At 35.9% G+C, this 16,825-nt stretch overlaps 1 protein-coding gene across 2 annotated transcripts; it reads left to right on the forward strand.

Moving 5' to 3' along the window:
- Positions 1-1,495: 1,495 nt before the first annotated feature.
- On the forward strand, positions 1,496-16,825 carry LOC138327637 (uncharacterized). Of its 2 annotated transcripts, XM_069273901.1 has the most exons (6): positions 1,496-1,625; positions 2,701-2,770; positions 3,845-3,960; positions 4,812-4,970; positions 14,766-14,904; positions 15,156-16,825. In XM_069273901.1, the coding sequence occupies exons 1-5, from the start codon at positions 1,577-1,579 to the stop codon at positions 14,894-14,896; spliced, it is 525 nt and encodes a 174-aa protein (XP_069130002.1). In that variant the 5' UTR covers positions 1,496-1,576; the 3' UTR covers positions 14,897-14,904; positions 15,156-16,825. The 2 variants fall into 2 exon arrangements, with proteins under 2 accessions (XP_069130002.1, XP_069130001.1); XM_069273900.1 differs by having other exon boundaries at positions 14,766-16,825.

The following is a 16,825-nucleotide window of genomic DNA, read 5'->3' on the forward strand; positions in this document are numbered from 1 at the left end:
AAACCGATCTTATAAAAACAAATTAGTTATAACCACAGACTATTTTATTTAAACCTGGCTATAATTTTAGATATGGCACGATGTAATCGACTAGTGAGGGTAAGTTTAGATAAGGTCGTCATAATTCGGACGGTCAAATATATTTCAGGCTGGACATGGATAATCAGTGATGTTTTTAGAAAATGGTGTCAAAATTCAAACTAGTAGAGAAACTAAACGGCACATAATAAGGAAATTTGGACTCCATTGAATAATCAATCAGACACAGTTGTTCATTTCGCCGAGATCTAATACGTATACGCTGTCCTTCAATGGTGGACTCGCCTTGACTGTCTATAATATTAGACTGATGTCACCAACATTAGTCCCGGTTGCTGAAAATTAACCACCACTATAAAATTAGACTGCCGTTATCAATATTAGACCCGGTCGCTTAAATTAGACCATTGCTGTAATAGACTGAAGCCACCACAATTTGACCCAGTCGCTGAAAATTAGACCACCGCTATAAAATTAGACTGAGGTCATCAAAATTAGACCCGTCACTGAAAACTAGACCACCGCTGTAATATTAGACTGTGTTCACCAAAATTAGACCGGTCACTGAAAATTAGCCCAGGTCACTGAAAATTAGACCACCGCTGTAATATTAGACTGTGGTCACCGAAATTAGACCGGTCACTGAAAATTAGACCCATCACTGAAAATTAGACCCGGTCACTGAAAATTAGACCCATCACTGAAAATCAACCCCCGGTCACTGAAAATTAGACCCAGTCACTGAAAACTAGAGCCATCACTGAAAATTAGGCCGCTGCTGTAATATTAGACCAGGGTCATGGAAATTAGTACCATGGTGGTTATTTTTAGACCAGTTTGCTCAGAATTAGACTTTTTCTGATTATTAGTTCATTTTCAGATATCGTGAATAGTTTGAATAGGCATGTTTGCATGATATATTACTAAAAAAAAAAAAAAAACGAAAAAAAATTGTCGCCGGTGGTGAGAATCGAAAGATCAGAAGATCTGCACGTTAACACTAAGCCAGATTTCTGCTTTTTTATATAGCCTACCGTTATTTTTTTATAAGAAGCAGATAAAAGTTTTTTGTTGTTCTTTAATATACCTGGTATACGATAATCTTTGTTTGTTATTTTATTGATTTTTTTTCCTGATATGCTCGAGCGTCGGTGAAGACACCCACTGAGAGTAATGAGTTAGATTTCGCCGAGACGAAGCACAGGCTCGTGTTACGTTGATACGGAGAAAACGACAGTTTTTATTTTATACCATGGAATATCAAAATTATAAGGATTTTATGAGCTATTATTGATGAAAATAAAACTTAACGTTTATCTTCTTGAAAGAGACGGGTTATAGCTTAATTGAAGATTATATTTAAACGTGATAAATTAGAGACATTAATAGAATATACAGAATTATGTTCATCTTAAATTTACTATGTTTAAAATAACATATCCATTTATGTTTAGATCACGTAACTCAGAGATCACCAACGGAGTCAGAGATATCCAATACAATTTATTACAACATCATTCTGACCAACAGAGAAACGATGCTGGGAAAAAGATATCTCTTGAAAGTGGTTCTTCTAATCCTGATACGTAAGTGTACATTTTAACTTGCGTGTGAATATGAATATGATTAAGAAAATTGATTGTTATTGACTTAATTAAAAATTAATCACCCGTTTTGGAAAGAGTTAGAAAATACACAAGTTGCAGTACTTGGAAGTGGTTCATTTTTTCTTTGAACCGCGTAATGTCTTTTTATGCTGCCACACTAATAAATAAAAACTGAACGAGAGAATAAGACGCTGCGGTATTTGATACGAGGGGAAAAGTACTTCTGGCTCAAAACATATCGACATTAACATTAATCGTTGATTACGTTCCGGTTAAATGTAAAGATATACAAAAGGTAAAAAAAAACTTGCTAGTGCGAGCTTGAAATTGCATGGGGCGTGTTATTTAAATGGCTTGGAGTTGCGATGCCTTATTGTATGGTGGCATATTTCTGCCATCGTGTTATATTAGGTCGAGTTATGTAACGTAACTTTGCCGAGATAGTTATGTCGACCTGTCGAGTTATATCATGACTTGTTGAGATATTTATGTCGGCAAGCCGACTTACATCACGGAAAGTCGACTTATATCCTGGAAAATTGACTTACCTTATTACGACGAGATCCAGTATAGTCAGTCGCGATAGTGTAACTCGACTTTCCAATATGATTATGTGGATTTGTCGTGTTAAAACTCATCTTACCGACATAAATATCTCAACAAGTCATGTTATAACTCGACTGGTCAACATAACTTTATCAAAAAGTCATGTTATAGCTCGACTTGCCGACATAACTATCTGGTCAAAGTTGAGTTACCCTAAGTCGACCTAAACTAACTCGATGGCAGAAATATGCCACCATATTATTGTTATAATAAAGACATGAAGTAAAAAGCATGTCCTAAAATAGATATTATACAGACGTTATTTTAAAAAGGCAGGACAACAGCTGAACAGTAGAGCTGAAGTTTTTTGATACAAATGTTGACAAGTCTTTTACTTTACTATAGCATTTTTAAAAGCGTTTAACCCTACTAAAATAAATCAAACTTTCGTTATGAGCAGAACATTCCAGAAAGTTGAAAGAAAATTGTCACCTTGTTTTGTATTTAGACTTTGCCTTGTCCGCCAATCCCACACTACTGACGGCTAAAGATGGCATCAATTCTATAGAGGCTGATGGGTAAATATATAAAACTAGTGAAACCTTACATTTTACTAATTCGTTTGTCTTGTTTCAACTGTAAATAAATCAATCTATAAAAATATTTTAAGAAAAAAATAAAGATTAACATTATATTTAACACACGGTGTGCCATTGGGTGTTATTGTGCAAAGTATAAACTGTTTATAATCGGTACAGCGACATTAGCTACACTCGAAGCGACAGCACATAATATCACCAATGATGTTTTACCTATGTAAAATCTTTATCAATTGGCATTTCCTGGTTTCTGTGTTTCAAAAACCATTTTTGTTTCTTTAATAACGTATAAACTGAGCAAATTGAAATCAGCATTACAGAATTATCTGACAATATTTATGGTGTACATGTAGTATGATGTTAAATTCGGATATTAGTTACATTTTATTGGAATTATTCGATCTGGTTGATTTTAATTGCATGTTTACATTATATACAAAGCATTTTTTGTTTTTGTAAAAAACACTTTTTCCTATGGAAATATTACGGTTAATTAACAGTTTTCAATAACTGTTTTACAACTGAACGCAACGATAATATGATGTACTGCATTAACAGTTAGTTGTAGTTGTTACTAATATTGTATAGAAAATAAATAAAATAATATATCCATAATTTATAAGGTACCGAACATCTAATAAATCCAGAAAAATGAAAAGGAATAAGGTATAATGTAATTGGTCAGGGATACTTATTTTCCTGATACTAAGATTTCACATATATTCTCTCTTTATTCCCATTTCCTTTTGGATAAAACTCAATTGACGTACTTTTAGCATTTTATTGACTTGTACATCAACTTTCAAGTTCTATTGGTTATTCCTGGTGTCGGCCATTGGCTGTTTGGTTGGGTTAATGTCATTCAAAGACGACCTCTGATGTATGCAATATATTCTTGTGTGAATGTCTGCATGTTTTGGGAGGCTGTTCTATAAACAGTATATTAATTGGTGTTGTGTCGCCATAATATTGAACTCTGAAAAAGTGATATGGATAGTTATTATATCAATCCCGTGAAATTCATTGTTTATTTTATTTTTTTTTCAACTGTAGATACGTGAATGCATCATGGAACATCCACACTGAAGACTCCTCGGAGAAAGTGACTTTGGAGGTCTTATCCCTTCCACAAGGCAATTCCTGTGATGCATACTTAAACGTGTACGATGGTATAGCGATTATAATTACATAATCCAATATTGCCTGTAGCAAATATGTTACTGACTTATGTATTATATTTCCATAACATAAAAATATACATGTAAGCGTAAAACCACAGGTCATGTGATTTCTAAAGAAATATTAGTTTAATCAATATTAAAATTCATATCGTTTATCATATCTGCTATATCACTAGCATAGCTACTTTCTTTATTGTGTTAAATTTAGATTGTGACCGTATGTTAAAATTTCTTAAATCTGAAAACAATTGCTTCCAAACTTTAAATTTTCATGGGACTGAAATTTTCTTGTTTCGAACCCAGTGTGACAGATTTGACTAGTCCCCTGCCGGGAAACCGGAGGGGACTATAGTGTTTGTTCCCGTCTGTCTGTCAGTCTGTCTGTCTGTCCGTCCGTCCGGCTGTCTTTCCGTATTTGGTTTCCAGATCATAACTTGAGAATTTATGGATGAGTTTTAATCAGACTTCACAGAATAGTAGCATATGGGTAAATACAGCTTGGGATTGAATTTGGGGTCAGAAGGTCAACTACAAAAGGCATTGTTACTAAACATTGATTGTTTCACAAATTTAGCTTCCGGATGATAACTTGAGAAAACATCAACGGAATTTGTTCAAACTTCATACAATGATAACATAGCTAGGAGATAGCTTGGGATTGAATTTTGGGTGAAAAGGTCAACTACAAAGGTCATTCTAATTAAAAAATGTTTCACAAATCTTCGTTTCCGGACGATAACTAGAGAACACATCAACAGGATTTGTTCAAACTTCATACAATGAAAGCATAACTAAATGCTATTATTTTTTTTACTTCTGTATGTTCGGGGATATTACAGGCTCAAACAAGCAAGCTCCACTCATGGGCCGTTATTGTGACAAGAACCCAACACTGACAAGCAGCGGAAACGATATGTTTGTGCAATATGTTACAAACACCGGAACTGTGGTTTCCGGGGATTTGAATATCAACTACCACCAAACCGATGAAAACGGAGGTTTGTACACAGTTTTTCACAATTCGTTATTCAAATCTAATTATGGTGCTCCTTTCTAATCTAGCACTGAATGATATTCTTTTTGTATGTTCATTGACGGACTGTAAGATTTATCAATTGCTGATGTTCATATGGTATTATACCGCCCTGGTAGAATCATTTTATGCACACTCCACATACAGAAAACAAAGAGTTAAATGAATTGAAAATGGCCACCATAAGGTGACATATTTATTATAAAAATTGTTTAAAACTCATATCAAAGTAATAAAACAAATATTATGCAAACAAATTGACACATAATTCAGTTTTATAGAATTATGTTAAAAGATTATGAAACATAACATAATCTAGAACATCTCAATATTGATATAAAGGTGGGGGTTCGATAGAACACGGCCTAAAAATATGAAAAAATCTCAAAGAGGAACTAAAATAATAGAAATTGGGCGGGTCTACAAAGGGTGGGTTTTTGGCAATTTGTTGAGTTATTATCAATAAAATGTTGCACAAAATGTTTGCCAATATGGCGCCCGTGAAAATTTTTCTTAGATGAAGGGCTGATGGCTTAGCCAATCAGATTCTTTTACAAAAGGTGACGTCATACGGTACCCCAAATAAGGGACAGTCAAGCAAAGGGGAACAACTCCTACTTAAATTGTACACAATTACTTCTATATGTGTCAGTACATAAAATTAGCTATACGTATAGCTTGCATTTATGCACAATCCACATAGAGAAAACAAAGAGTTAAATGAATTGAAAATAACCACCATAAGGTGACATATTTATTATAAAAATTGTTTAAAACTCATATCAAAGTATCAAAACAAATATTATGCAAACAAATTGACACATAATTCAGTTTTATAGAATTATGTTAAAAGATTATGAAACATAACATAATCTAGAATAATCTCAATATTGATATAAAGGTGGGAGTTCGATAGAACACGGCCACAAAGTTAAAAATATCTCAAAGAGGATTTTTAACTTCCCCACCAACACACAAAGTTCACTTTAAAACACATTCAAGTAAATGAAAGAAACAGTTCAAGGTTTTTAAAGTAGAGTATATCAACAGTCAATTTGTTTGTTCAAAAAAGGACTCAATAATAAAATTAATATCAGCTGATATAAATTTTTCCCACTAATATACCTTGCCAAGCCCAAGCATGGCAAGATAAATACACAAGTTCTTCACTAATATATCAACACTTTGATCACATATATCTTCCTCATGGTCCACATTCGGAGATTTCCACAATATGTATTTGGATTTCCGAATGTTCGAGTTAGTTGACGGAATTCATCACATACGCAGTCCCTGAATTCCTATACTGCATTGACCATAATTTGTTGTTTGGAGACAGGTGCTAATATATATAAAGAAACAATAAAAAAAGTTATGAGGTACAGTAAATCCAGGAAACTGGCTCAAGCAAGTTCCTGTCAAGATTACTAAAACAAAATAACACATATTAGGCGATGTACAAAAATATTTAAAGTCAACCATGATAAGATTTATATTGCCAAATATCTTTGCAATTAAACTTAATACCTATATATTATGTGAACAAGGAAGCCGGCCCAAGCAAGCTTTCCTAAACAGGAAAATGTTAAAAATACACCAAAATTTTATTTAGTAGAAAAACCAAACCACATGGAAAAAATGTATAGATGAGGAAGCCAGCCCAAGCAAGCTATCCCATGTACACTATATTACTTGCAAATACTGTACATATTTAAAACATATAAAAACAACACATACTAAGTGAAAATGATATCACTACATCACTGAATTTGCCCTAATGTATTTCCGGAAGGCTGAGGAATGCCATCTCCCCATGTAACAAATTTTGGCATCAGAATAGCCTTGTTCTGCAACATAGGATGCCGCCCCGATCCTAAAGCTATGGCCTTTATAACATGTACTATCTAACTTACAAAAAGCTAGACATCTGTGTAACTGTCTGTCAAAAAGGGGGCGGGGGACCGGGGTGTTGCCAGGAATAACAAACAGGGGGCCTGAATTTGATCCCCTTAAAAGTAAATAATCATGCAAAGCTTTAGCAGCAGATGATTTTGTCGGTCCATAGCCAAAACTGAATTTGTGTCGAGCATTGTTGAGATTGTGTTTAAAGCGACTAAAAAACACATTAATAACAAGACCAGAACTAGATTGTTCCAGCTGAACATCAGAAAGCAGTAAATTGTTCTGATTATTGCCAGTCATTTTGATTTCACCTACGCTTGCAAAAGTATTGAAAGCAAATAAAAACATTGCTTGGAAGAGAACACGGTAGTATGCTGTTGTGGCTGTATGAACCACTGCCTGTATGAGACGGTCTAATATTGGTACAGTAATGGGCAATCTCATATCAATGGAAGGAGCTAAGCGATACGCACCAGTAACTACTTTCTTAACCAGGAAGGATGCTGTTGAATCAGATCTATGCAATAGTTTATGAACATAGGTAATAGCAGACAAATATGTAGAAATAGTTCTAGGTGAAAACTTGTGATAATACAAATGAGCAACGAAAAGTGAAATATGAGATGGGCAAAGGTGTTGACTAAAAGAGTCAAATTGACTTGCTACAGCAAACTCTTGAAAGTATTTCAGAGCTCTATCATAAATATTGCGACTTCATGGTGCCAGGGAAGCTGTCAGTAGATGTTCAATGACTGGAAGAAGTTGTGTGGTACCAAGTGGTTGGGAACTTCTGTTGGAAGAACATCCGCCTGTTGGGCGAGAGTCTTGAACTTGGCAATCTGTAACCGAGAAAGGGAATCAGCAAGGATGTTGCGTTTTCCAGCAACATGTCTACATCTAAAATTCAAATTAAATTGTAGACATTTTAGAATTAAACATCTGACCATTTTTAAGAGTGTTTCCTCCTTACTAGTTTGTTTGTTAATGACCGATACGGGTGCTTCATTGTCAGTGAAGAAGATGATGGAATGATTAGCCCAGAGGTGACCCCAGGTATACACAGCTAATAAAATAGGGTAAAACTCAAGCACTGAGATATTAAACTTTCTAAATGACTTAGGAAAAAACGCCGTACAGCCAACTATTTTTGAAAACAGCTCCATAACCAATAGTAGAGGAAGCATCTGTATACAACTGTAAGGTGTGATTGGACAGGGATTTTTCCTTTATGAAAATTGTGCGCCCATTATACTCTTGGAGAAACTGTAACCATACTCGTAAATCATCCTTTGCTTCTAATGTAATACGGATGTGATAAAAGGGTTCAAAAACTCCAATAGTTAAATCAATGAGACGTCGAAGGAAGGGACGACCAGGCACAACCACAGAGCACACAAAGTTGTGCAAACCTATCAGAGATTGTAAGTCTTTCAGCGAGCATTTTGACTTGTTGAGTAAAGATTGTATAGCTATGATAGACTTTTCAACTTTATCTGATGGTAGTGAAGCTGTAGAAGTTACACTATCAAGTGCTATACCGACAAACGACATTTGTTGGCTAGGCGGGAAAGTTTTCATTACAGCTATGGGAACTCCTATATCATTACACATCCAAATAAACCTTTGTAAAGCAGATTCTGCTAAGTCGTGTGACTCCTCTACAAACATGAAGTCATCCAAAATATGTATAACATGATTACATTTTAACTTAGTGACAGCTATCCACTCTAGAACTGGTATAATTCTAAAGGCCTATTTAATATCAGTTTTTGCCATGAAACATCCTGACCCACACTGCTTCACATGTGATATTGCGTCTTCTATGCCAGCATAATGGACTTCTGAATATTCAGAGAGAATACCGCTATTTACAGAATGTGACTGTGACCCATTGCGAGGGTAAGACAGGTGGTGAATTAATCTAAAATAGTGTTTTCTTAGGAACTAAGCCCAGGGGAGATAATTTCAAATTTTTTAAAGGGATAGTTGGAAAAGGACCCTTAACTCGCCCCAGTTTGACTTCCTTATCAATATTATTTTGAACGATGGTAGGATTAGTGAAAGCTGATTGTAAATTAGGGCTAGTTTGTGGCCGCCTTTCACCTTGAAAATGTAAATGAAACCCATTTGTAAAACCCCGAATAAGGTATGACAATTTATCTGAACTGTAGCCTTGTAAATACTCTCTAAGTTCATCAACATTTATAGGTGTTGTCACTGAAGAAGAACATATTCTAGAGTTAGGAGGATGAAGCTGTGGTTGGTTTAGGTTTTTCGGAACATTTGAACTAAGGGTGTTTGCCACCACATTTTCCACAGACATGGGAAAAGGAGCAACCCCCACAGTGTGCTCCCTTGTTAAATCGAAAGCAGGTTCCTGGATTGGAACGAAAAGTATGATTCCCTGATGTATGCGGAGAAGATGAAGGCAATGTTTGTTTTCGATTGGATGATTGGGGTTTTGACTTTGATGCTGTCATAGCTATGCAGTATAGCTCTTGCTCTAAAGAGCCCCGATCCATATCTATGGCTGTTTGCTTGAGACGGCGAAAACTAGTATCGTACGTATACCAGGCACCACCGGCTTTCGCAATATTGCGAACTAAATGTCGGTAAGTAGCCAAACCCTCAGTGGCCTCTGGATACTTCTGTCTATAAACAGAGGAAAAGATATTAAATGCATCTGTCCATCTTTCTATATTTAAAAACTTTTTCTGGTTTGCCTGAGTCAAGCCAACACTACCAGAGTCGTCCAATTGTAAAGTGTACTTTGGAGCAGTTTGCTCGTCCAAAATTTGTGATAGGTCTAAGAATTCCCCATCCCATATTTTTTGCCTTTATTTAGGAGCAACGTATTGATATAATGGACGACATGATATCTGTGGTGGCTTGACAAATGGCATATCAGGTACAAACATATTACTGTTACTGTTAGGTACATGATAGTTCATATCAAAATTAGCACCTGTGTCCGTATGTCCATGATCGCCGGAAGTGTTCGGAGGTATCACAGCTGGCGCATCGCGGGCCTGTGTTGCTGAGCTCCCAGCTGCAGCAGCTTGTTCACATGATGATAAGGTAGTTTCACTGGTCAAGGGGGCAGGTGGCTTTCGGAGCTCCTCCAAAACTGCTGCAGTTACAGTTTTTGTTAATAGCGGAGATGGTAGCTGCTGGAATGGCTCCTGCAGAGTCTTCTTGGGCTGGTGCGCTTATAATGGGCACTGGAGGTGAGCTGGTAGACTTAGGTCTGGATGCCATATTAATTGGACACTGTATAAGGAAAAAGAAGACCAGCATATAAAACAGTCATATGTATTGGCTATATATGTATAAAACCCACGTAGCCAGACATATCTGGGCTGTACTAAAATATATAACCAGTCATAGCTGGGCTGTACTTAATATTATAACCAGTAATAGCTGGGCTGTACTAAAATTTTATAACCATTAATAACTGGGCTGTACTACAAATTATTAACCAGATATAGCTGGCCGGGCTATACTAAAATGTAATAACCGGTCATAGTTGGGCTGTACTAAAATGTAATAACCAGTCATAGCTGGGCTGTACTGAATATAATAACCAGTCATAGCTGGGCTGTACTGAAATATATAATAACCAGTCATAGCTGGGTTGTACTAAAATATTATACCAGTTATAGCTGGGCTGTACTAAAAATATTAACCAGTCATGTAGCTGGACTGTACTGAATTATCAAACCAATGTGTGAAGCTGTAACTTGTATTTGATTAACCTGTCACAGTTTGACTGAACTGAGATATTAGATTCAATCAAAAGCTAAAGAGTAATATAAATTAAATAATCCGTATAGTACATACTGAAATATCAAGCCAAAGGCCAGATATAAAGCTGGACTCTCTGTAAAAATTGAACATTAATAATCACCGCTTATAATAAGCTAAAACCTACCCTCACTATGAGCCATACATGCATGTTTAATGGCCAGTCTTAGGTTCCGATAAAACTTAGAAGTGCCTAGTGAGTTAAGATGGCATCCGTCAGGTAAAAACAAGTCGTGTGGGCTTTCATGCATGCGCTTGTGACGCCACATCAGTAAACCTTCACATAACTGTACTAATTTAAAAATGTCAGCATTGGTCTCCTCTCTACGAATTTCATATACATGGGGATGCATGCCTCTAGGGTTCGGGCCTAGTTGCGACGTAGGTGGCTAGTAAAACGTACAATGTCAGTCGCTATCTGTACAGGTGCCGTAGATTTATCACACAAATCATTGCCATCGATCTGTAGAATTATCACGTGTGGTTGCAATGATAATAAGTGTTCATGTAATTTAGAGCTAGTTCTAAGTTTGTGTACAGTGCCACCTGGGTATCCCACAAGACTGATCTCCGCTTGTGCTAAATTGAAATCAGGCGATAGGCCTGCTTCTGTATGAAGGGATCTTTCCAGACGACGTACAAAACTATGTCCTAGTATCAAACAACGATACACATTACTACTCATGCTTATAATAATATAGATATACTTAATTGTATTGTTCTCAATAAACTTTCTGGCTTTGGTGGCTGTCGAAGGACTTCACACAAAATCGGGAAATCTGCACGCCAGGCTGTTCGTTGTTTACACTCCTGTTTGTCCAACCGGAACGGCGAAGACGTATACGTAGAGTATTGTGAAAAACACCATGACAAGTTGATCCGGAAAGCTCAAAAACACAAATTTTTTGGCAATTTGTTGAGTTATTATCAATAAAATGTTGCACAAAATGTTTGCCAATATGGCGCCCGTGAATTTTTTTCTTAGATGAAGGGCTGATGACTTAGCTAATCAGATTCTTTTACAAAAGGTGACGTCATACGGTACCCCAAATAAGGGACAGTCAAGCAAAGGGGAACAACTCCTTCTTAAATTGTACACAATTACTTCTATATGTGTCAGTACATAAAATTAGCTATACGTATAGCTTGCATTTATATTTTACCAGTGCGATACAGGGATCGCAGAGTCAAAAATAGATTACTGGAAATCCCCTTTTAGGGCAAAGCATTTGATAACAAGATGAATGTTTCGGAGCCTGCTGGTTGGGAATTCAGTGTGCATTAGTTTCATTTAACGTGACAGTGTATTAGTCTATGAGACGTGACAGTGTATTAGTCAATGAGACGTGACAGTGTATTAGTCAATGAGACGTGACAGTGTATTAGTCAATGAGACGTGACAGTGTATTAGTCAATGAGACGTGACAGTGTATTAGTCAATGAGACGACAGTGTATTAGTCAATGAGATAGATGACAGTGTATAGTTGTATGACGGTGTATTAGTCAATGAGACGTACATGTATTTAGTCAATGAGACGTGACAGTTTTAGTGTATTAGTCAATAGATGACGTGACAGTGTATTAGTCAATGAGACGTGACAGTGTATTATCAATGAGACGTGACAGTGTATTAGTCAATGAGAGTGACAGTGAGCATAGTGAATTAGTCAATGAGAGTGACAGTGTATTAGTCAATGAGACGTACAGGTATTAGTCAATGAGACGTGACAGTGTATTAGTCAATGAGACGTGACAGTGTATTAGTCAATGAGACGTGACAGTGACAGTCAATGAGACGTGACAGTGTATTAGTCAATGAGACGTGACAGTGTATTAGTCAATGAGACGTGACAGTGTATTAGTCAATGAGACGTGACAGTGTATTAGTCAATGAGACGTAACAGTGTATTAGTCAATGAGACGTGACAGTGTATTAGTCAATGAGACGTGACAGTGTATTAGTCAATGAGACGTGACAGTGTATTAGTCAATGAGACGTGACAGTGTATTAGTCAATGAGACGTGACAGTGTATTAGTCAATGAGACGTGACAGTGTATTAGTCAATGAGACGTGACAGTGTATTAGTCAATGAGACGTGACAGTGTATTAGTCAATGAGACGTGACAGTGTATTAGTCAATGAGACGTGACAGTGTATTAGTCAATGAGACGTGACAGTGTATTAGTCAATGAGACGTGACAGTGTATTAGTCAATGAGACGTGACAGTGTATTAATCAATGAGACGTGACAGTGTATTAATCAAATGAGACTTGACAGTGTATTAGTCAATGAGACGTGACAGTGTATTAGTTAATGAGACGTGACAGTGTATTAGTCAATGAGACGTGACAGTGTATTAGTCAATGAGACGTGACAGTGTATTAGTCAATGAGACGTGACAGTGTATTAGTTAATGAGACGTGACAGTGTATTAGTCAATGAGACGTGCAAGTGTATTAGTCAATGAGACGTGACAGTGTATTGGTCAATGAGACGTGCCAGTGTATTAGTCAATGAAAACTGAGAGTGTATTAGTCAATGAGACGTGGCAGTGTATTAATCAATGAGACGTAACAGAGTATTAGTCAATGCGACGTAACAGTGTATAAACAATGAGACGTGACAGGGTATAAGTCAATGAGACGTGACAGTGTATTAGTCAATGAGACGTGACAGTGTATTAGTCAATGAGACGTGACATTTTATTAGTCAATGAGACGTGACAGTGTATTAGTCAATGAGACGTGACAGTGTATTAGTCAATGAGACGTGACAGTGTATTAGTCAATGAGAAGTGACAGTGTATTAGTCAATGAGACGTGACAGTGTATTAATCAATGAGACGTGACAGTGTATTAGTTAATGAGACGTGACAGTGTATTAGTCAATGAGACGTGACAGTGTATTAGTCAATGAGACGTGACAGTGTATTAGTCAATGAGACGTGACAGTGTATTAGTCAATGAGACGTGACAGTGTATTAGTCAATGAGACGTGACAGTGTATTGGTCAATGAGACGTGACAGTGTTTTAGTCAATGAGACGTGACAGTGTATTAGTCAATGAGACGTGACATTTTATTAGTCAATGAGACGTGACAGTGTGTTAGTCAATAAGACGTGACAGTGTATTAATCAATGAGACGTGACAGTGTATTAGTCAATGAGACGTGACAGTGTATTAGTCAATGAGACGTGACAGTGTTTTAGTCAATGAGACGTGACAGTGTATTAGTCAATGAGACGTGACGATCTTATTAGTCAATGAGACGTGACATTTTATTAGTCAATGAGACGTGACAGTGTGTTAGTCAATAAGACGTGACAGTGTATTAATCAATGAGACGTGACAGTGTATTAGTCAATGAGACGTGACAGTGTATTAGTCAATGAGACGTGACAGTGTATTAATCAATAAGACGTGACAGTGTATTAGTCAATGAAAACTAAGAGTGTATTAGTCAATGAGACGTGACAGTGTATTAGTCAATGAGACGTGATAGTGTATTAGTCAATGAGACGTGACAGTGTATTAGTCAATGAGACGTGATAGTGTATTAGTCAATGAGACGTGATAGTGTATTAGTCAATGAGACGTGATAGTGTATTAGTCAATGAGACGTGACAGTGTATTAGTTAATGAGACGTGACAGTGGATTAGTCAATGAGACGTGCCAGTGTATTAGTCAATGAGACGTGACAGTGTATTGGTCAATGAGACGTGACAGTGTTTTAGTCAATGAGACGTGACAGTGTATTGGTCAATGAGACGTGACATTGTATTAGTCAATGAGACGTGACAGTGTATTGGTCAATGAGACGTGACAGTGTTTTAGTCAATGAGACGTAACAGTGTATTAGTCAATGAGATGTGACAGTGTATTAGTCAATGAGATGTGACAGTGTATTAGTCAATGAGACGTGACAGTGTATTAGTCAATGAAAATTAGAAAATCACAAGATGTCTAATATAGTGAAACAATGTACATGCTTTATTAAGAAATATTTTTGATATATTGCAATTTATTTACATACTTTTGTATTTTTCTAGGGTTACCTGGATGGGCAATTGTATTAATGGTATTAGGTAGTCTTGGAGGAGTAGGAGGAGGAGGCACTTTTCTTACCTGCTTCTGTTGCAGAGTGGGGCGTTTTAACATGAACATGAAAACATGTCGTTAAGCTTACTGGTATGTGTCTTTCCAACTTACTGAAATAAACGTAAAGTAGAAAGTGACCGTATCATACAACTTGACATCTGTAATCAGTCGTTGTTCTAAGCTAACGGAATCAATACAGTATTAACAGTATTTCTCAGTTAAAGACATGTTTCTATTATGTATTAAATAAAATAATATTTTTGAAAGGAAAACAAGTCATTAGCATATTGCGATTCATAGAACTAACCTTTTTAAGTTGTGTCTATTTATTTTCATTATAGTTGTTGATGTGTTGACGTGCAGGCGATGAAGACTATAAATCAATTTTCGATATATTCTTATTTCTCTTTCGCGATGCTATATGACGTCATCATTCCTTTATATATTGTTATCAGATTCTCCATGTCGTTTTCATCAGTATTATATCTATCCAGTACTGAAAAGTGTGCCTTGAGGTTGCGTTATCACCATACTGATCAGAATGCGTTTTTGCTAACTGTTTCATTTTCGTCATAGTGATGGAGACCACGCACACTTTTGATACACCTCGTCCTTTGCTACTGACATTTTGACATGTGACACCTTATATTTAGTTTTTCATTTGCCTTGCTGTAATCGAATTAATATTTCCTGTTTTATTATGAAACTCTAGCTGTAAATTATTGTATTCTAACAAATGGTCACATCACTTACTTTTAATGTATTAATTCGTGCGATTGTGATTTTCCATGCCAAAGTTATAACAGTTTTCTGAAACAATCTTAAATGCCTATTAGCAATTTTAAATGTAGCAAGTGTTAGTCAAGTAATATCTAAAATCATGGATTATTTTTTTCCGAAATTCGTGTAAGGCCCACGGTTGATTGCACTTCGCTATACTGCGTAAGATATTGCAATCAATTATGGATCCCACCCTGTGAAATGTTTAATACAACAGCCATCATAAGTAATGAGAATTTATTGGCAATATAGGGAGACAATGCGGATTAAATTTGTTATGCGTATTCCTCCTCCGGAATAGTGCAAGACAGCTCAGCCCATTCCACGTTGATAAACAGGTAAAAACCTGTATTTTTATTCGCAGTTGTTAGGGAAAATGGTATTGCAAACTGGATACACAATACCTTCTAATAAGAAATATGGAGAATGTATATTGAATCAGATACCAATCCAAAACAAATATATAGATTGTTAGAAGCTTTACATCGTAAATATTTGAGATCGAAAATTAATGATTGTTCAAACTACATTATACACAAGATTATCTGTGTGAACAACATACATTATGTATATCAATTTTCAGTTGTTGTAAACAAAATTCTTCTTTTTCAAATTTCAAATGATCAAATAACTCAATGAATTACGATGCCAGATGGGGTCTCAAAACATACATGTACCATAAATGCTAAATGCACTGAGAGCACTATTATATAAGACTTAATCTATATAGATATAATATAACTGCATAAGAATGACAGAGGTTGACCAAGGCTTTAGAATGAAATTTAAAAATAGCTGATACTAAAAGTGGAGCAAAACAAAAATTGTTGTATACGATTAAACTTACAAATCCTTTACCAGTGTTTTTGTTGCCTCAAGTGAAACACCGCCAAATAAAGATATTGTTTATTATTCTTTTGCTATTACATTTTCTTTTCCTTACTGCTGGCTTTTCAATATTTTACCGATGTACTTATATTTATTTGTACTTGGAAGCTGTAGGTGACCTTAAAATTCAAACAGGCAATTTTGTGCGTGTGTGATATAGTTTATTGTTCTCCTTCTTTACTGCTATTTTCAGCTTTAACAATCTGAGGACAATCTGAACTTTTGATACTTCCATCAAAAATTTAGAAATAATTTACAGTTACAATATAAATTTCGTTTCTTATTTATCTATACATACTACCTTATTTCACTTGTGTGATCAATAAAGATATTTTCATTCAAA

This window comes from Argopecten irradians, chromosome 7 (genome assembly GCF_041381155.1).
Source record: "Argopecten irradians isolate NY chromosome 7, Ai_NY, whole genome shotgun sequence".
Classification (NCBI taxonomy): domain Eukaryota; kingdom Metazoa; phylum Mollusca; class Bivalvia; order Pectinida; family Pectinidae; genus Argopecten; species Argopecten irradians.